At 45.3% G+C, this 20537-nt stretch overlaps 1 protein-coding gene across 1 annotated transcript in view; it reads left to right on the forward strand.

The window, feature by feature from the left end:
* Window positions 1–2245: 2245 nt before the first annotated feature.
* LOC144179665 (ceramide synthase 1-like) overlaps window positions 2246–20537 on the forward strand; it is a 67711-nt gene continuing 49419 nt past the window's right edge. Inside the window, exons 1-2 of the mRNA XM_077708105.1 lie at window positions 2246–2553; window positions 12598–12760. Of these exons, the coding sequence (XP_077564231.1) occupies window positions 2317–2553; window positions 12598–12760 (400 nt within the window). The 5' untranslated portion in view covers window positions 2246–2316. The remainder of the gene's footprint in view (window positions 2554–12597; window positions 12761–20537) is intronic.

A 20537-nucleotide genomic window follows, 5' to 3' on the forward strand; every position in this document is an offset into this window, starting at 1 on the left:
AAGTGCGGTTACATTCAGAGCAATAACCAAAACCTCCACCACTTTCAGTACAAACATTATGCTGGTTTCTCTGTAGGAAAACACTACAATAAATGGCATTGCATGGCAAGAAAAAAAACGTGGGTCCTTTTTTCAACACCAATTCAACCTTCCCTCCCCCGAAGGGCCGTTTTTTTCTTCGGGGAAAGGTGGCAACCCTATTCTTTCCTGGAGTACAGACAGTGCACCTGGAGATGGAGAATTTTGACTTACTCATCGCCAGGCCATTGGAGGCTCACCATGAGTTTGGATCACTGGGGGATTTTAATTATTTACTGAAAGATGAAAGCTGCAGCACTATAGATAAGGCGCGCAAAGAAAATGCGTGAGCGCGACATAAGTAAAAGTGCTACTGTGTGCCCTTACTCCGTCAGCCAGTAAAGCCTGCCAGTGGTCCTCGCATACGCATTTCAAACATGATGACATCACCTTTTTTTGTGTAATCCCAGCCAATTACCCTTACAGCACGCATTGCAAAAGTTAATGGGAGGCAGTAGACGTTAAATGTTCATATGAGATGGGAACGAAAGCGTTTCTTTTGGCTGTAGGTTCATTCGCGAGTGTTTGCCGATGTCCACGCTAAACCTACAGCCTCGGCATAGGACTCGCGACAATATTCATACTTGCGCTGCTGCTGCACTGCTGCGGGTCAAGGCGTGCTTTTTATGTTGTGTGGTATTTCTGATGCCCGCGCCATGAAACCGATGAAACGCGTCACAACGAATGAGCGTTTTGGCGCTGCTGTCACTTCCAGTGTGAGGCGTCACGTGCTTTCTGGACGGGGAGTTTGTGGACGCATTTTGCGGACGCCAGCTTAGCGCGCACTTTCCCCATACATACCTAGCATTACATTTGTATACACTTATATATTTGTTTTGTTAACATTTAACAGTTTCAAATACATTTCTTGCGCATGGTGGTTAAAAGCAATGTGTAGTCAACGCTTTTACAATTGATGAACAGTTTCGCCAGAAGTGTGCATGCTTGTTCCGCTTTGATAGCATAGGACTAATTTTGCCTACGTACAGGATAATAATTTACTTTAAGCGATTGCTCCGGTGTCAGTTTCTTATGCGGCACTCCAGGAAAAATAACTTCCCACCCTAGTTGGCTTGTAAACTGTTATCTAAAACTTTGTGTATTTGGTTAGATAATCGGCACGGCCACAGTACTGTTCTTCAAGAAGTACTGCATGCATGCTCTGGAATCGCATGTACAAGAGTAGCAGAAAGGAGGTACAATAAGATAACTTCGTAAAACTGCCATGAAAGTAAAAGGGGAAAAAATATGACCAAGCTAAAAAAACCGTGACGCTTAAAACTTTTTTTTTTTTTTTCTCTTTAGACTGTGAGTGTGTGTAATATACGTTGTCCTCTCGCGGAATGCGACGTACGTATCCAACTGGGTCAAGGTTGCGCTTAGCCGGCGCTAGTACCGAGTGCGCAATAGTTTTCACCGGCACATTTTTTTTTTTTTTTTTCAGGATTTCACAGCGAACGACAAAAACGTTGATAGCTCGCACCCTGCATAGTATTGCTGATTAATCGGGACTCGGATGTTCGCGCTCCCGCGTCTGCCCTTGGCCAGCGCGGCTGCCGTTCTCGTTACAAGGACACCGGAGATATCAAGAAGCGCAACAACCGTTTTTCCTGGTGTGAGCGTCGTGCAACGGCGCTGGCGGGGATACGGGTTTCGTAGTGCGGGCCGAAAGTTCACAGCTCGCCGGAGCTGAACTTGTGGCCGAGCGGCGCGGGGTCGCTGGCCGCCGCGCGCTGGCTTCTTGAAGAAACCTAGTGCGCCGCGTCTCCGCGGGCGGACCCACGCACAAACGGAGAAGTCTAGCGGCGCCCTTAGCCGACGGAAGTTAGTCACGCATAGACACACTAATGCAAGTATTTTTCTTTGTTCCGTGGACCTTCACAAAATACAAAGCCTATCTTCGCCCACTGTTTGCGACGCACATCTACGCTGATGAACCCATGACAAGAAAAACATTCGCGATTTCCCCCATGCGTTCATAACGCACGCGCGTACGAGCAGTAGCACTCGCCAGTTGAGCGAGTGATTCATAAGCGCCACTTGCTGCTGCTGCTGCTACCGGCCGAAAGGAAAGCGGAGTTCAAAGAAGCGCGTTCCCCAGCCTGGGGACAAGGCCCCTACGGCCGCCAGCGCCCTCTCTCGCAGGCCGCCCGAAGCAACGCGCACTCGTCGGGGCGTCGTACGTGTTTGCGAGTGCGGGCCCTAGTACTGTCCGCGGATAAGTGGTGCTGTCAAGCCATGTCCGGCGACCATGGGCAGTGTGAGGCGATGCCGTCTTACCTCGACGTGCTGCGGGGCGTGTACAGGGTCTGCGACTACGGCCTGCGCGTAGCCAACGACTCCGACGAAGGGTGGCTCGGCTCCGGGTCTGCCGGGGCCTTTTGGCCGATTCCGCTGCTCGACGTGCTCGTGGTGCTTTCCCTGGCCGTCCTGTGGACTCTGGGCAGGCGGCTTCTGACCGATCGCCTTTTCAAGGTAACCCCGAGGCGCGCATGCCCCCTCGCCTGTTGCTGCTGCTGCGCCAAGCAAGCGTCGCGCGACACTTTGCCGCCCGTGCGTCATCGGACTGTCACGAGGAGGGGTCGGGCGCGCCCACCCTGTGGTTCGCGCCCCGATCCACCGCCGTCACGCTTTCGGCACCAAGCCCCACAGTCGATGGCGTCGCACTCGATCGGCGCCCTGTGCAAACGCTGTGGAATGTGCCATGTGCCGGACTGTGGGCCTCCCCCTCCACTCCCACCCCCAAAATGCCGGGTGCCAGTGCTCAGTGCCAGTGGGTAGCAGTAGTTACGTCGATTATGTAACGATACGTGGCGAGCTGACCCCAGCTTCGTTCGTTTTTTTTCCTCTGTTGAGATGGTGGTGGCTCTGTGCCAATATTTACATTTCATAGCGGGTATTACCCTCTGATAGCCGGCGGCACGTGAGCGCTGTTGACTCACTTTTTGCTTTAAAACGAGCCGAGCCGGCATTTTCGATCGGTGAACCACGTTGCAGTGGAGCTCGTCGGCGTTTTATGGTCCTTTCCCCGTGCCTCGCATACTTTCACTTGTTTCCTGGTTGGTTTGTGCGTGACCGAGCCTTCGAAAAGTTTCGAAAGTCGTATTTTCTCCCTGAGGAAGTTTACGTAAGTTGAGCCGCACTTGAGAGAGCCCTTGCCCGTGATCCAGCAACATTCTAACCTGAACTAACAACGTCCTAGGCCCAAAGTTCTGTTTTGGACATTGGTGCTTGGGCAAATGGATTTTCCACATTCTTTGATTCACAGCGCTACCAACAAGGACAGTAAGGAGACAGATATACACAAGCAGCGACTCTCAATTGAAGTAGCACGTATCAAGTGACAACAAAACAATGGGTCAGTCATGAAAACACTGCCACCGCACACAAACTGCGTAGATAGGCAATCTCGTTGGCCGTTATCATGACAGAAGGGAAGTGAACACTAGTTGCGCTATCGGCCAAAAAAGAGATTGGGGTGGCAGCATGTTCATGACAGACCAATTGTTTCGTTATCGGTTGTTAGGTTTTCCTTGTTTTGGCATCTTGATATCTGCTGCATTTATGGGCTAGACGTCACGGCAATAAACCTGAGTTGAGAGTTGGCACCTGTGAGTTTCGTCGTATCCAAAAATCAGCGTTGAATGCACGAACGTGTTGAACCTTTTCACACATGCCATAGCATGTGGGCTTACTAACAATACACACTGTCTCACGACTGTGAGCTTCACCACTTTGCCAGGCTGAGTGTCCAGCAGGTTATTCAGGTGGAGCAGCTTTGTTTTTTCTGTTGATGGTAAAAACAGGCTGTGCCAAATTGCCATCACATGTGACACGGCTGCTAATGCCACACCGTAATGTGTTTCTTATTTGCTGATTTTATTCCTCTGGGCTCGCTTTAGAGGACAGAAGAGTCCGAGAAACAATTTTTGCCCGCAACTGACTGGCAAACATTTGCACAAAGATTTACAATGTGCGCTTTTCCCCATTGGTTCCGTGGCAAACACGACGCTTTACTGTGTCTATAGAAAGTAACTGATAGTACTTCTTTCATGAATCATTTGGTTTGATGAAGCTTACTTATCTTGTATCTATGCCTTTTATGCACAATTACTCAGGCTAATTGCTTACTGTCGCCCTAATCTAATGCACTCGGGCAATTGCAGTTATTTTTAGTGCACTGTGATAAATAGCAAAAAAAAATTGTCACTGGGAAAAGAAATCGATAAAATAAGAGCAACAATAACCAGGAATGATCATCGCGGAGTATGGATCAGGCATTTGATTAAATAAAGTAACCATTTCTTTCGTGCAAATGAAACTGGAACACAGGATGGATGGGAAACAGCCATGACTTGGATGAATAGAGTAGACAAGAAATGCAGGACATGCCTCTGTTTAACTGAATTTTTGCCCAAAAAAACACAGATGTATACCATATTTTCCGGTCTATAAGTCGCACTTTTGTGTAAGTTGCACCCCCCTCAAAATGGCAATTTCTGCGAAAAAGAACGTATATAAGACGCATCAGTTTACAAAACGCACTTGTTAATCAGGTAAACCCATAGAGGATCAGTTCGTTAGAAAGTGCGGCGAAAGTGCACGGTTGCGGCGGCCGCTGCTTCTGAGCGAATCCCCGGTAAGCAGTGCTAGACACGTGCATCTACCATCCAAAGTCTAGACAGAACTTCTAAAAGTGGTCTATTGGTACACACAGATGGCATGTACTTACAGACGGCATTCAGGCGAAACCATTAAAGCCTTCTTCCCCCGATTCGCTAACAAATAATTCATTCATTTAGACCATAGAGCTGTGTCTCTTAACTTGCACTGACATCACGCAGTACACAGGCACCTTTTTGAGTGCAGACCACGCGCAGCCGCCACGTACCAAATTTGTTCATTCATAAGTTGCACCGGTGGATAAGACGCACCAACGAAAATTTCAGAAAAAAAAAAAAAACATGACTTATATGCCAGAAAATACGGTACATGGAAATGCACCCTGTGTACCAGGATGTCGATAAAATGACCTCAAATGAAGAAGTTTGCTTTGTTCGTGTGTGCCATAAAGTGAACAAAACATTTCGCTGTCAGCGGAGAGATGCATTTGCTCTTTCTTATCTCCGTATCTCTTGTGCCCTCGCTACGCTCTTTGTTTGCTATCTCAGGTGATATCGCCAAACTCACTGGAAAGCAGCTGCGTATACCCAGCGCCACTAATTGGTCTCACTGCACACAAAACGACGCTAATAGCAGGTCTCATAGGTCAGAGATTGCCATTAGGCTCGCCAATCTGAAACAGTCAACAGTTTCACCTGGGAGAGCTGTAAAGGTGGAGGACCGTATAATTTTGCCATTTTCTTCAATCTGTGCTGACAGAAATTATGAAACTGGGCTGAAACAGCTGTGTTTGCTTCACTGTTCTGGGAGGACTATTTTTTATCTTTCTCTACTTATTAAAGGCGCAACAGGCAGTGATGGAAATGCCAAGCATTACCATTTTATCGAACTGCTGATGGTGTGTTTGATTTATGTAGCTATTGTGAACATATAAGCCACGTGGAAGCCGCAGGGATTTTATCTAATGTGTTTGCACAATGTCCGTTAATCATTCAAATCGGTGGGGTCAGAAATCCTAATTGAGGCCGCTGCAGCACTGATTTGTTAAATTAGCTGCATAGGTGCCGAAAGTGTGATTCACTGCGTACGTGCTGAATGCTGGATCTAAACACAATACTGCAATCTGGTGTGGGTAGTTGCATTCCCCCTAAGAAAAAAAGGAATAAAGGAGGCTTCGGCAGGCAACTATGAAATACCAGTTTCCTGACAAGCGGTGAGCTCACAGTAACTAGAAACAGTCTCGACATTTTCAAGTATTACTCGCACTTTGTTTACATAAACATGTATGTTTATTTTTTTTTTTTCTTCTGTATTTTACTGTAAAAGAAGTAGTGAGCTGATCCCTGACACACTGGGACGCACTTCGAACACATCTGGTGGTTACTTTCCTTTAACTTGGCTTAATTTAGGAAAACTCCATCGATAAGTCTAATAGCTGGGAGCGGGCTTCCAGCAGAAGAGGTCTTCTGTATCTAGGAGAGTTTTCAGCGCTGTTTGCTAGTGGGCGTTGTGCGCGGCAGGTGAGCTCGTATTGTTTCCTGCCCAGCAGCTGTTGTTGCCTGCCTGAGCAAACAACTACGTTACGAGGTCAGTGTCTCCGAGAATGTGTACGGTTAGTTGGCTCTAACGGCACTGCGGCTGCATTGGCTCCTGCTGAAGCATCTGCTTCAATCGATTGCTGCTTTTATTTGAGTGAATATTGCCACTTCATGCGCCCCCCCCCCACTTTTATTTATTTATTTTGTTCGGGACATTTTTCTCAAACTTTCAGTCAGCCTACGTAGTGCTGCCATAAAAATAAGTCCCACTTTTCACCTTGAATTAAACAAGATTTGAGCTGATGAACGTTAAAGGTAAATGCCTTTTTTTTTTTTGCAGGAAGAGCTCAAATATTGAAACTGCCGACTTTTTTTTTTTCTTTGCAAGAGGCAAAAATTATCTTCATGGGGTGTGGTTGCCACGAGGGTCTCATTTAGATGGAAAAAAAGTTCTTGTTGGAGATTGACTACATCGATGAGCTAATTTCATTAGTTAGACAATTACCATTTTCTTTTGATAATTTAAGGAACCCTTAAATGGACAATCTTATTGAAAGTGGTGTTTTGGGCTACATATATCTCTGCAGAAAAAAATTAAGTCTAGTCCTCTGGATTTTACTTATGGAGAAATGAAAAGGCTTATGTTGTGCATATTTGAAGTGACGACTAATTAAGTCTAGTCCTCTGGATTTCACTTATGGAAAAATGAAAACGCCTATGTTGTGCATATTTGAAGTGATGACTAAAATAGGCAAACCCTTTTGATTTCCGTTAATCTTTGTTTTTACAGCCTGTGGTAAGTAGTGGTTCCAAATCTGTGAAAAGGAAAAAAAAAGAAAGCCGGGCTTTTTCGTTTGAAAACCCCGAGATACACATGTATTGAAGTCTGCTGCGGCCTGTTATGGTCGGTAACATCCTGCGGCCCGTCGTATGGCAACACAGTGTTTTGGGGTAGCCAATGCTTGGTCATATCAACCACCAGACCGTATAAAGAACTACTAGAATAATCATTCGCCGTACTCTTATAAGTAATACTGCAGACATTTCCTGTGAAATTTCTGCCTGTGCTGCCTCGGAAGTTGTTGGGGTGTTGGAAACACGTAGATTCATTGGCTGCTATTTCGGGGCAGTACTCCATGTGTGTTGTAGGCTGGGCTTCATTTTAGTTTTCCGAACATGGCAACAATTGAGTTCTTGTTCCGCATTGTTGTAGGTTGGGGCATGGGTCGTGCCCATCTTTCATTTGTCAGCAATGAGATTGGAATTGTCTGCAACTCGTTGATGATCAACTAGTCGAGGAACAAAGGGATCGTTTATCTCCAGTGTCCACAAATTTTATTTTGAGGCAATGCCAGAGTGGCTGTATTAGCCTTTTGCTGTCAAACCTTGACTGAATACTCGACTATGATTCTGTTAGGTCGGCACCAAGTGGGGAGTTAGTGGCACGATCAGCAACAGCTCTCAAAAACAACGGCAAACAGTAAACAAGTTGTGTCGCTATGAGCTAGCTTTGGCACTTAGATGTCCGCTTTCTGAAGTTAACTTGATTCGTTGCTGTAAGTTCTCCCCCCCAGGGCTCTCTTGAGTGTCTGACCGTTCGCGTTTGGTCACTGCAATGAGCACGTGATGGGTGGGAGGCACAATTCTAGGCTGTTTATTTCTCATTTCTGATAAGGGCACTCTCTGTTTAGCCTTTAGGTGGTGGCGTATACTGGAACTCATTCACGGCCTTTGCCCACTCTGAGTTGGCGCTGTGTGCAAGGTGCACAAGTATAGGCTTAGGATTGGGCCCTTTCTTAACTGCACTAGTACTCACGTCACTGACGGAATGAATGATTTTTTTTTTTGCATTTTATTCTTCTGTTTGGGCCTGTTCTATTGAACAGTATAGTTGGCACAAGCATATTTTCTGGGGACTCCTGTTGCACTGAGACCTATGCAAGTCGCTGGGGTTGCAGTTCTTTAGAGTTGGAGGAAACGACGAAACTTTTTTTGCAAAATAGGGCCATCCTGCTTGTCCTAGTAGTGGCCTGTCAGATTAGGTCAGTTCCTAAATGTGTCAAGAGTTGATTCAGTCGCAGACTATTGCTCATTTGAAGTCTATCCATTGTGTTCCAGAGCGCTACCCCAGTGTGCAATGGTTTATGCGGTGTACTCGCAGCTTGGTATGCGGATACATTTCAGCAGTGCACACAAACTCTCTCAGTAGAACGGAGTCGTTTCACTGGCTAACCGTTTCTAAACTGCTCCTTGGGTTCCCCACTTTGTACTTTGCCCACTGAATGACTGTTTATGTGAAGATGCTCGCGTGCGGTTAAGTCGTACGCTTGTTCCCTTACCTTCCATCTTGTTAAAAGACGTGCTGGGGGTACTTCCTGAACCTTCGTCTCTACTGCCACCGTCGGAGGTATTTAAGCGAGACGGGAACAAATCGTAAATTATTGTGTGCACCCCAATTTGTGAAACGAAATTCTGGTCCAATCACAACCTCGACATGCGATGCCACTGTACAGTGCACCATGAAATCCAACCAACTGTAATTGACCGCTATATAGACTGCACATTTGTCACTTTATTTTGAAATAAAACAACACTTCTTGCTGACTTGGAAGTACGACTTAGCAGGAATCCTGGGGGCAAAGTCTGAGGGAAATTGAAGAAGGTTGTGCTTTTTAGTTGCAACTCAAATATGTGAAATTTGGGCATTTTCATTCGGTTTTCGTAACACCTTTGGGCCAGATACAAAAAAACCTAAAGAACTGGACAATCATTGTTTTTTTTTTTTTCATTTATTCAGATGCAAGAAGCACCAAATACTCATCTCTAAGGGGCAAGCTTTTTTTTTTCATTTATTCAGATGCAAGAAGCACCAAATACTCATCTCTAAGGGGCGACACTAAGGAGCTTTAAAATTGATAAAAAAAAAGTAAGTGTTGGCGAATGGGTGAAGATGTGAAGTTGTCATTATGTTTCAGTTTGAACACATGGTAACAAAATGAAAACTTATTTATTTCTAATTGGAAAGCTTGGCACACTAATCCCAACAAATTTCCAGGCAGTAAAGATTTCTGTGTTTGATTATTTAATCTTACAGCCACACCAACTAAGAAATTGTTTTTCCACCTTCTCCAAGATGCCATTTGTTTCGTTAAAATGGAGAAATCTTTTGCATTCTGAAGGTAAAACTAGACAGGTGGGCACATTTTCGAACCTGATATAAAAATTTCATTGAGAACGAGAAGTAAGCATAACGCCCCTGTGATTGTCCCCATGTAAACACACCCTCGTCTGTTTTACTGTACAAGTTTTCTGTGGCATGGTGCTTCCAGGGTATCTCCGTATGGTATCTTCGTATGCCAAAGCACCACAGTATTCGAATACCGGTGTCAGTGTAATCATTGAAACAATATGTTACATATTCCTACTTAAACGTCGTGGCAAGTCTGTGGCTAGGCAAGTTTTAACAGTTGCTAACTGAAGGCGTGATTTGAATAACGTGCAACAGAACCAGTGTTCGAGTAAATAAACAACGTCTTCAATGTGTCAAAATCAGGGGCGGATCCAGGTTTTTTTTTTGGGGGGGGGGGGGTCAGCTTTTATCAGTGATAATGATGATGGCAGTGATCATGATGATGAGGAGAAGGATAGTAGCCTTTTTTATTCACCGAAATTTTTGGTGACCAAAAATACAAGAAATAGAAAAACAAATCATCAGCTAGACTTTTTCTACAACTTGAGGGGGTCATCTTATTGGAGGCATCATTTCCGAAATTAGGGGTGGTCAGGACATCCGGACCTCCCCTCTGGATCCAGCAATGGTTAAGATCTCTAGCGTGGTTTTGCTGTGCTGCTTCAAATTATCGAAATTTCAAATTACGTGCGTGCGAGTTAACCAGCCCAAACTTGCTGAGTAAGGTAAAAATTGGGCTGAGTTGGCCCCAGTGCTTGTTGGGCTTGTGCACACTAAAGGAAATTTCCCACTTCATACATCTTGGCATTGCCACAATGAAGGCTCCTGTTGAGTTTGTTTTGAATACTAAATTAAACTTCCATAATGGCTGAGTTGTAAGCGAAAGTGGTACGCGAATATATCTACTTAGGCCAAGTTGTGACCCCAGATCCCAACCATGAGACAGAGATAATTAGAAGGATCAGAATGGGGTGGGGTGCATATGGCAGACATTCTCAGATAATGAATAGCAGCCTACCATTGTCGCTGAAGAAGAAAGTGTATGACAGCTGCATCTTACCGGTACTCACCTACGGGGCAGAAACTTGGAGGCTCACTAAGAGGGTTCAACTTAAGTTGAGAACGACTCAGCGGGCAATGGAGCGGAAAATGATAGGTGTAACATTAAGGGACAAGAAGAGAGCGGAGTGGGTCAGGGAGCAAACTGGTGTTAAAGACATATTAGTAGAAATTAAGAAGAAGAAATGGACGTGGGCAGGGCATGTAATGCGAAGGCAAGATAACCGCTGGTCATTAAGGGTAACAGAGTGGATCCCTAGAGAAGGCAAGCGTTGCAGGGGGCGGCAGAAAGTTAGATGGGCAGATGAGATCAAGAAGTTTGCGGGGATAAATTGGTCACAGTTGGCACAGGACCGAGATAATTGGAGAATAATGGGAGAGGCCTTTGCCCTGCAGTGGGCGTAGTTAGGCTGGTGATGATGATGATGATGATGAATGGCTGAGTTGTAGGAAGTGAAATGAGAGCATCAAGTTTTTTTCTTGGTACGAGGCTCTCTTTGTAATATTTTTGCAGGTGCAATGCGACATGTGGTGTAGTTCCTACGGGAGAAAGCTGACTTGTTAATGGGAACGAAGTTCCTAGCTAACCCTGTAAGTTGCGTTTTAAGTTACTGGCCACCAGGTTGTAATTTTCGTGAAGCTCGATTTGCTAGACCTGAGGCATTATTCAGCATAGGCTTCGAAGGAACATTTGCAGCCCCCGTAACACATTTCAGTTATCTAATTGCGAGGGAATATTTTGGTTCACCTGAAGCACTCTGTCATTAAAAATTGTGTAACGTATGAGTTTGTTCTGTTTTGAATGTTCCGACGTCATTTACAAAGCCACTGTTTATTGCGTCACACTGCATGCATTGCTCTCATTCGATTGTTGCTCATTGCCAAAGATGGGAGTCTTATTTTGTTTACTTAGAAGCCACAAGGTGTTGTTGTGACTTCAACGCTTTCATTAGAGAAAAGAGCTGTATTTACTTTACATCCGAGACAGAACATGTCTGCCGTTGTTCTTTATCATCCTTTCCTACTAACATTTGCACTGCCTTCCTTCTCCTGTAGCAAATAAAGTTTCACCAGTGATGTCATTTTCATCAAAAGGGGTTTCGGCTCTGTTTAAGTTGACTGGAATGTTTTCAATAGCTGGCTTCACGGTCGCTTTGAAACAGCTGGCAAAAATGAAAAGGGCCCACGAACTGCAATGGTAGTCCTTTTGCAGCGTTTGTGCGGTGCTTAGTTTGACTGGATGCATAGCAAAGCAGGTGTCAATGTTTATTATGTTGCTATCTTTGTCTCCAGCTGCTGTTGCTACTGGGTGATCACATTCGTGAGTGAAAGCAAAGTGGAAGTGAGTCTGCTTTGCGTCACTTTGTGGCGTTGTTCACAAAAGCTGCTTAAATGTGATTACAGCCTTTCAACATTATTTCGAGGAGCGAGCAATGTTTGCAATCTCAGTTTGTTTGTCACTTTTTATGCGGTACTGACCTGACATACACAACAATCGGTAATGTCAATCCAAAGGGGGGAAAAGGGGGGGGGGCTCCGTTACAGTTGCTGTTCTGGTACTTCTCTTGTCACACCGCCACTCCTGCCTACCGATAAAAATTGACCATCCCTTTCTCAAGAAAGTTGAGAGAAAGATTTGTTACATCAAAAGTGCGTAAAAAGTGCGTAAAAACTTTTGCTCAAAGTGCTTCCACACGGTCGCCAGACCTTCAAAGACCCACATCGCAAATGAAGAACGAACCCACTGGGCAAGTTTTCGCGCACTAAGTACACGCATCTACGAACGATCTGAATGTATGCCAATACGCGGCTTAGGAGATAAAGGCGTACTATTGTACTCCTCCTTCATGATTGATGCATGTATTGTCTTATCTAGAACCGTCCCTTTTTTGCGATTTTCAAGCAACCGTTTCGGCACAGTGCAAGCCCAGTTTCACGCAAGCACCGCGTGTCCAGAGATCGTATCAGAGGTTTTCGGTCAACCAACCGGTCTATGGGAAAGTGCATTAGTTTTAAAAAGCCTTCGCTTTAAAATCAAGTCCCCTCCCCCCTGTAAGAGACAGCACCAGTTTCATGCTTGCATTGACGCACCCTCCTTCTTCCTTGCAGCCCCTGGGCCTGTGGCTGCGCCTGGAGCCCAGCAATGTGGCCAAGCTCCCCGAGAGCGCCTGGAAGCTGCTGTACTATGGCTGCGTCTGGATGCTCACCGTCTACGTGGTGGTGCTCCAGGGGAAGTACCGCTTCTTCCAGGAGCCCTGCTCCGTCTGGGACGGTGAGCTGCTTTGCTTCCTCTTGGGCATGCCAGGCGGGCTTGGTTTTAGACCTCTCAAATCCCGCCTTAACGTGTTTGCAGTGAGGTAGCACAGAATGCAGCACGAGGGCTTGTTAGCATCCGTGCCAGTGCCAGCCTCGTCCCCTGCCACGGAACCAGGTGTCGGCAAGAAATCAGTTAATCACGTACCACGACATCACTGCGCATTATCACGTTGTTCACCATCAACACCCTCCTGCCCGCCCTGAGCTAACCAGAAATCAGGAGCGCTGATGGTGACTCATGCGGACACGCTCCTTAACCAATTGAGCACAACTTAACCGAACTCGCCCTTTTATTTGTTTATTTATTTGTACAGCGCCTTCACGGGCATTATTGTAGGGGGGAGAACAAGCAAAGGAATGCAGTACAGTTGATATAACAATGAAAGTGGTTGCGGGTAAGAGGCTGTATGGTTGAAACAACAAAGTGTTGATTTACACTGTCATAAATAAGCCATCACATTGTAAATACAAAGCAAGAACGCAAAAAAGAGAAGAGGGCTATCGGTTACACAGGGCACTAAAAAGAACAAGAAGTACGGAACGCATCAAAAATGTACAGTAAGGATTAGTTCAACAAAAAATTGTGCAAATTTCTAACAAGATGAGGGAGGTGCAGAGACAATTCCCTCTGGCAATTTCCTCTGGACCACTCATGCGTGGTCCTTGGAAAAAAAGGCATATTGGAATACGTTGATCCTGCACGTGTATTCACGCAGTTTTAGAGAATGGTCAGGGCAGGGTGACACATAGGTAGGTTGTCTTATATACTGTTTCTTGTCAGTGCCTGTTCTGTTCATGAATATGCTGTAAAATAGGGACAGTCTTAGGTATTTTTGCAGGTCTGCTAGCAGAGGCCATTGTAATCCTGAACGAATGTTGGCTGGTCTTACGGTGAAGTTATAATTGCGTGCCACAAAGCGTGCTGCTCACGCGTGTATACGCTCTAGGGCTTCTATATTTGATTTTGTTCAGGGGTCCCAGGCACTGCAAGCGTATTCTAATATGGGACGCACATTGGACATGTATAGTGTTTCTTTCAACTTAGTTGGTGCCTGTCTAAACTTGCTCCTTGAAAAATTTAGCATGCGACTCGCCTTTGATGTTAAGTAATGAATATGAGCATTTCAAGACACGTTGCCAGAAAAAATGATCCGTAGATATTTATATTCTGTTGCAACAGGAAAGGTAGCTCCGGCCATGACATAATTTGAAATCCGAGGCTGTTTTTTGTTCGTAAATCTTGCCAATTTACACTTCGACAGATTTAATGTCATTCTCCACAAATCACACCAAGAAACTACAGAGTTCAGGTCATTCTGCAATTGAACGGTGTCCGCTTCACAGGTAATGTTGCCGTAAATGCAGCAATCATCAGCGTACAATCGAGCACGGCTAGAGATATTGTTGGAGATATTATTTATAAAAATGAGAAAAAGCGGGGGGCCCAAAACAGACCCTTTCGGCACTCCTGATAATACACCGACGCTTGATGAGCGCACACACCATCAAGAATCATGCACTGCTGTCTTTCAGAAAGGTATGCATCGATCCACATCAGAAGTGCATTGGGTATGCCAAGACAATGAAGCTTTTGCAACAACACATGTGACACGGAATCAAATGCCTTCTGGGAATCCAGAAATATGCAGTCAACCTGAAGGCCTGAGGTAGTGGATGCTGCAATGTCTTGCGTACACTTGACCAGTTGTGTATCGCACGAAAAACCCGCCCTGAAACCGTGTTGCAATGGGGAAAAGAAGTTATTACTTTGTAGATGATTCATTAAGTTTGTGTAAATGATACGTTCGAGTGTCTTGCAGCACACACCTGTCAAAAAATGGTTGTCATCTCGCAACGAATGTGTTCTCATAATTGGGAATAAAGTTTCCCGCTCAACCCACAGTGCATGGTTATTCCGAGTGCTTATACAAAAGCTGTTCTTTTTTAACATCTACTGCGCGCACCACCATTGCACGGCTCTTGTGGGAGCATCGATCATTGATGGAAGAGCCGCCATATGGGGGGTGTTGGCAGTTCATGGAAGAGCTTCTCCTTGTGATAAGATTTTCTAGGCGGCCGTGTTGCCGCGTGCTTGTGTCACTTCTGTGTTGTGCTGAATTGTCCCGTCTGTCCCTGGGCCCGAAGAACTCTCTCAGCGCTTGTTTACAGCAGCGTTCAAACAGGCTGCTTTCTGCGCTCGCTTTTTTTTTTTTTTGAGAGGTGCAATTTCGGGGGGTCGACCTACATCCTAGTCGACTTACAATCGTGCAAATACAGTAACACATGTGAGTGTTTGTGTACTGATAAGAAAATAACGCAAAAAATTGGCCGCGTATCTGCTCCTTTCGTTGCAAATGCTGTCAAAAGACGATAGTCTTTATCGGCTTTTGCGAAGTAAATGCCTCCCTTCGCTTTCCCGTTCACCTCTCATGTTGTTCCTGTTGCGTCGCGCTCCTCCCAAGGTAAAGACGCCAAAGCTTTGCTTAAATCATTTTAAATTTCCCGCGTTCCACTGCACCAAAGCGGGTGTCTCGATGTGAACGCTGCCGTACGGCGAAGACGCGCGTTAATCAAGGCGCCCTACTTCAACGTTTATAGAACCGCGTTTCCCTACTCCACGTGCGTTGCAAGCAGAACGTGGAACCTATCTAGTGGAACCTTGTGTAACTGTTGCCGGTTGATTTCTTAAAATGGCGCCAGAAGCTATAGTGGCGCGGGCGACAGCAGGCGACGGCGGAGTGAATTCTTTTTCTGCAGTTGATGAAGTATTTAATTTCTGAAAAAGGAAGCATGTTTGATTTTTTTTATAAAGGATCACTGCAAATATCACTTCTGTATTGATTTGTCGTCTCATATTTGCGTAATGTCTTGTTCTTCTGCAACAATGTTGACAAGTATGAACCTTACACCGGACATAGACGGGTAGATTTAGCTGTGACTATATAAGACTATTGCGCAGGCATTGTTTTGCTTTGGCCGGGTGGCTGAATCGAGTCGCAGACAGACAGACAGACAGACAGACAGACAGACAGACATACAGACAGACCAAAATTTCTGGGTTTAAGTAGCCCAAGAAAGACTATCGTCTTTAAAAGTATGAATGCAAGACTTCAAGAATACAGGATGGCAAAGCAGTGGAACAAAAGTTTTGCTTACATTGCCATGAGGAAATGCATGTTCGTTAACATGCTGCAAACTCCGCAAGTATATTTCGGTGGCGGTGGTCCCTTCAGTCATAGAGTTTCATACAATGATAACTAAAGGGGAAACTGGCGCTAGTGTCAGTGTGAACACGGCGGCGGCGCTCACGCTTCAATGGGAATGATGGGTAGTTCTGGAACCGGATTGCGTAGGATCAATACGGGCCTATGGCTGCGCAAATTGTGTTTTCTGACAAAAAAGCTCTTATTGCCCGGTTCTGCGCCTACAAATTACATGGCAAACAAGAAAGTTAGGGACCAAAAACTGGTTGTGTAAAATAAAAAGCGGACACGTAGTCGAGGAGGTTTGTGGAGCAAGTTTGCCATTTGCCGCCAACTACAGCAGGACACTGACTTCTTTAAAAACGATTTCTAAAAGTTTAGGTGCTGGTAGTTTGTAACACTAAGAAAAGTTTTGTGCTCATAAAAACAAAGAAACCGATTACCTTTGGAGAAGTTATTCTTGCCTGAATCGGTGGCATTCATCAAGCTGCATTCCCATCAGCCGCCGGTACTGCCGGTCTACGCCGTAAGAGCCGGCGTTCGCACGAAAGATGTGGCTGTTCCAAGCGATTCGCAACCGTCGTCAGCTCGACAATACATTGCTCTGCCGAATGAGCAGTGCCGCATCTGGCCGCATCTCGTAGTTCGCAGACAACTTCGCCGCACAGAGCGCCGTCATTTGTGTTTGCCTTTGTGTTTTAGTGCTCGCTGTGCCAGCAATTGATTGAAAACCCACCCAATTCGCAACTCTGGTTATAAAACATTCTACTCGAGGCGGCGTCAGTGCGCGCGCGTCATGCAGTTCAAGGAGAAATGTATTTTTGATCGCTTCTTTCAACACCCCGCGTAGGCAAATGCGCTCATGTAAATCGAAAACAAAAACGAAACTCTCTGCACAATCGAATCCATAGTAACTTCCGCAAGCCGTCGAGCGCCAATCCGAATCCAGAACTACCCATCACGCCCATTGAGGTGGACGATCGCTGTGTCAGATTCCTTTCTAGTTGTTATCGTATTAAACTCTATGCCTTCAGTCATCAAAAGGAGACTACACGTGTTACCGGCTGCCAACAGATAATAATAGCATTGTGAACAAATAATACCTCTTGACTGCTCACTCACTCATGCCGCTATATTCACAGGAGAGGGTTTCTTTTTTGTTTATAAATTTTGCACAAATAGTGCTCCGCTTTAGCTAACATACGCCAGAGTTAGCATACATGTGTTTTGTGCAAGGCTTGCATTTGTCTGGCTTCATTGAACAGCTTCGGCACCGGGCAAGGAAAGCCAACCCAAAGGCCTTCTCCTTGCAGTGAAGCTTGACAGTTCGCACGTCGTGTGGCTGAGGGAGCTTTTATTCCTTAATTCGTAAATTTTGGATATTAAGAACTTCGATATTAAAAACGTACACTAGTTAGAACGGTAAAAATCTGCTGTGAATTGAATCAAGTAGCAAACATTGGGCTTCCTTGATTATCAGTCCCGGATCGTCTGCGGACTGCCCGAGACGCGATCCGGTGCTCGATTTTCCCATGTATTCCTATGGGACTTTCGGTCCGAACGCAGTCCTTGGACTGCCCGCGGATCGTCCAGGACTGGTAAATCGAGGAGGCCCACTATTCATGCAGTATTTGAAGTTTCGAGTATTCGTACACCTCTACTATGGTGCTCACCGATTGGGAGCTGTCCTGTTGTGTCAAAAAAATTTCTGGTCTTATCTGACACAGAAACTATCAGAAAGGGAGAATGGGTGTTATTGGCCTGCCTGATGCCCATTATCAGGTAGCTGCTATGCAAATCTAAAACCGACAACAGCGGGGTGGTTTCTGTGCATGAATAAATGAAAATGTTAGCACAGAGTTGTCATCAACACTGGGCTGCAGATGTTCACCGCGTTGACACTTCTGGCGTGCGCTGAAAGGAGAACTTCCCAACCGCAGAGAGACTGCCAGCCATGTGTGTCTTAAAATAGTATACTAATCAGGGTGGTCAGTCGTGGGAAGTTACATGCCCATACCTCGGCAAAGTTGGCGCGGCTCACTCAAACTCACTCACAATTTTTTTTTCGAATCACCACTCACTCAAACTCAGACTCAATGCTGAGCAGCACATCTGCGCTCACTCAAACTCAGACTCACATTGAGCGCAAAACTCAGAACTCACTCGGACTCAAAACTCAAAATGTACTCAGAACTCAAAATGTACTCAAACTCAAAATGTACTCAAAACTCAAAATGGACTCAAAACTCAAAATGCACTCAAAACTCAAAATGTACTCAAAACTCAAAGTGAACTCAAAACTCAAAATGTACTCAAAACTCAAAATGTACTCAAAACTCAAAATGGACTCAAAACTCAAAATGGACTCAAAACTCAAAATGGACTCAAAACTCAAAATGGACTCAAAACTCAAAATGGACTCAAAACTCAAAATGTACTCAAAACTCAAAATGAACTCAGAACTCAAAATGGGCTGAGAACTCAAAATGAATTCAGAACTCAAATGGCCTCACAACTCTCTCATGCTAGGAATTTACTCTGGGTCAGATGGTCTTTGATTTCATTAGCAGTCAGTGTTTTCAAATTCACGCGTGGTAAAAATATTACGGGTGCAAATTCGTGAGCTCAAACTCTTGCATTCGCCACGACATGACACCGTAGCTCCTGTGAGGTCGGAAACAATTTTCGTTGCAGATTTAATACAGCTATACCTGCTGCCCATGAAGAGTAGCGCTGGTTGGAAGCAATTGTACATATATATTGGATACCAAACTCTTGATGTAGGATCCGTGTTCGTGTTCATGACAGAGGCAATCCAGGCTCGATGGTGTGCTGGGTCCCCAGGTCGAAACAAGCAAGATTGGGTGAGGGGACGTACGCTCACTGCTCCGTTCATTTATGTCGAAACTGTTTAGGGTTACGGTTCCGTGCATTCTTGCTCTGCATCCTGAAAAAACGCCTTGTGTCAAAGCGAACTGTCCCCGTGAATCTCTGAAGCGCGAGGCGTTCATGGATATACCTTTGCTGTTTTATTGCGTAGCATTCTTTGCCGAGTACACCCCTCCCCCTATCCCCGCCATAATCTTGTAACGCCCTGCATATGCACAAAAATGCAGGTATCACGGAAGTTCAACCTGTGATCATTATAAAAGCGTAAATGTAGAGAATTGATAAAATTAAATGTTAAAAAACTAAAAAAGAAATAAGAAAAATATCGAAAATGGCGAACCGTGTAACACGGGACTTATAGATCGTCTCAGATTGGGTGAAAATGCAGAGAGGTGTGGCGCTAAAGAATGTGGGGTATCAAATTGAGGGTCTCGAGGAGGGAAATTACGTGGGACAAACAAAAAAGTGCCTCGTTATTTGCTGAGGCACTTGTATTAGTCTTTATTAGCATTTGCTAGGTGGGATGAGCTCTCGTAGCTCGGAAAAACACCACGCTGTCGTTGTAAGCAATGACCGCCACCGTACCCAGCTGTTAACTTCCAGCATGCACGCGTATGTGAGTGTGTGTGTTTGAGAGAGTGAGAGAGTGATTGAGAGAGAGTGAGAGAGTGTGGGAGTGAGAGAGTGTCTGAAAGAGAGAGTCTGAGAGAGAGTGTGAGAGTGAGAGAGAGTGAGAGAGACTGAGAGAGCGTGTGAGAGAGAGTGAGAGAGTGAGTGAGAGTGAGTGAGAGAGTGAGAGTGTGCGAGAGTGAGAGAGTCAGTGAGAGATTGAGACACAGAGAGTGAGCGTGAGAGTGTGAGAGTGAGATTGAGTGTTAGTGTGAGAGTGTGAGTGTGACAGTGAGTGAAAGTGTGAGTGAGAGTGTGAGTGAGAGAGTGTGAGTGAGAGTGAGAGTGTGATTGAGAGTGTGAGTGAGAGTGTGAGTGTAAGTAGGAGTGTGAGTGAGAGTGAGAGTGTGAGAGTGAAAGTGAGAGTGTGAGTGAAAGTGAGAGTGTGAGTGTGAGTGAGAGTGTGATTGAGAGTGTGAGCGAGAGTGAAAGTGAGTGTGAGTGTAAGTAGGAGTGTGAGTGAGAGTTAGTGTGAGTGAGAGTGTGAGTGTGAGTGAGAGTGAGTAAGAGAGAGTGTGAGTGAGATAGAGTGAGAGTGAGAGTGAGTGTGAGTGTGTACCTTTTGCTATATACATTTTGCTATATCTTCATAATTATAACCAGAAAGCATTTTTATATTTGTCCCACATGATCCCCCTCGACGAGACCTTTAATTTGATACCTCACACACCCTGCAGGGTCATATGGAATTCATACCAGTCAAACTAACCATGACTTTCATGAGAATGTGAGTGTGAGTGAGAGTGTGAGTGTGTACCTTTTGCTATATACCTTTCGCTATATCCTCATAATTATAACCAGAAAGCATTTTTATATTTTTCCCACGTGATCCCCCTCGACGAGACCTTTAATTTGATACCCCACTCACCCTGCAGGGTCATATGAAATTCATACCAGTCAAACTAACCATGACTTTCATGACTGTAACCAGGGCGCATTATTTAAGTGTCCGACGTGATTCCTCTAACTGGA

This window comes from Haemaphysalis longicornis, unplaced genomic scaffold (assembly GCF_048455015.1).
Source record: "Haemaphysalis longicornis isolate Haplotype H1 unplaced genomic scaffold, Haemaphysalis longicornis Haplotype H1 scaffold_4, whole genome shotgun sequence".
In the NCBI taxonomy this organism is placed as follows: Eukaryota; Metazoa; Arthropoda; class Arachnida; order Ixodida; family Ixodidae; genus Haemaphysalis; species Haemaphysalis longicornis.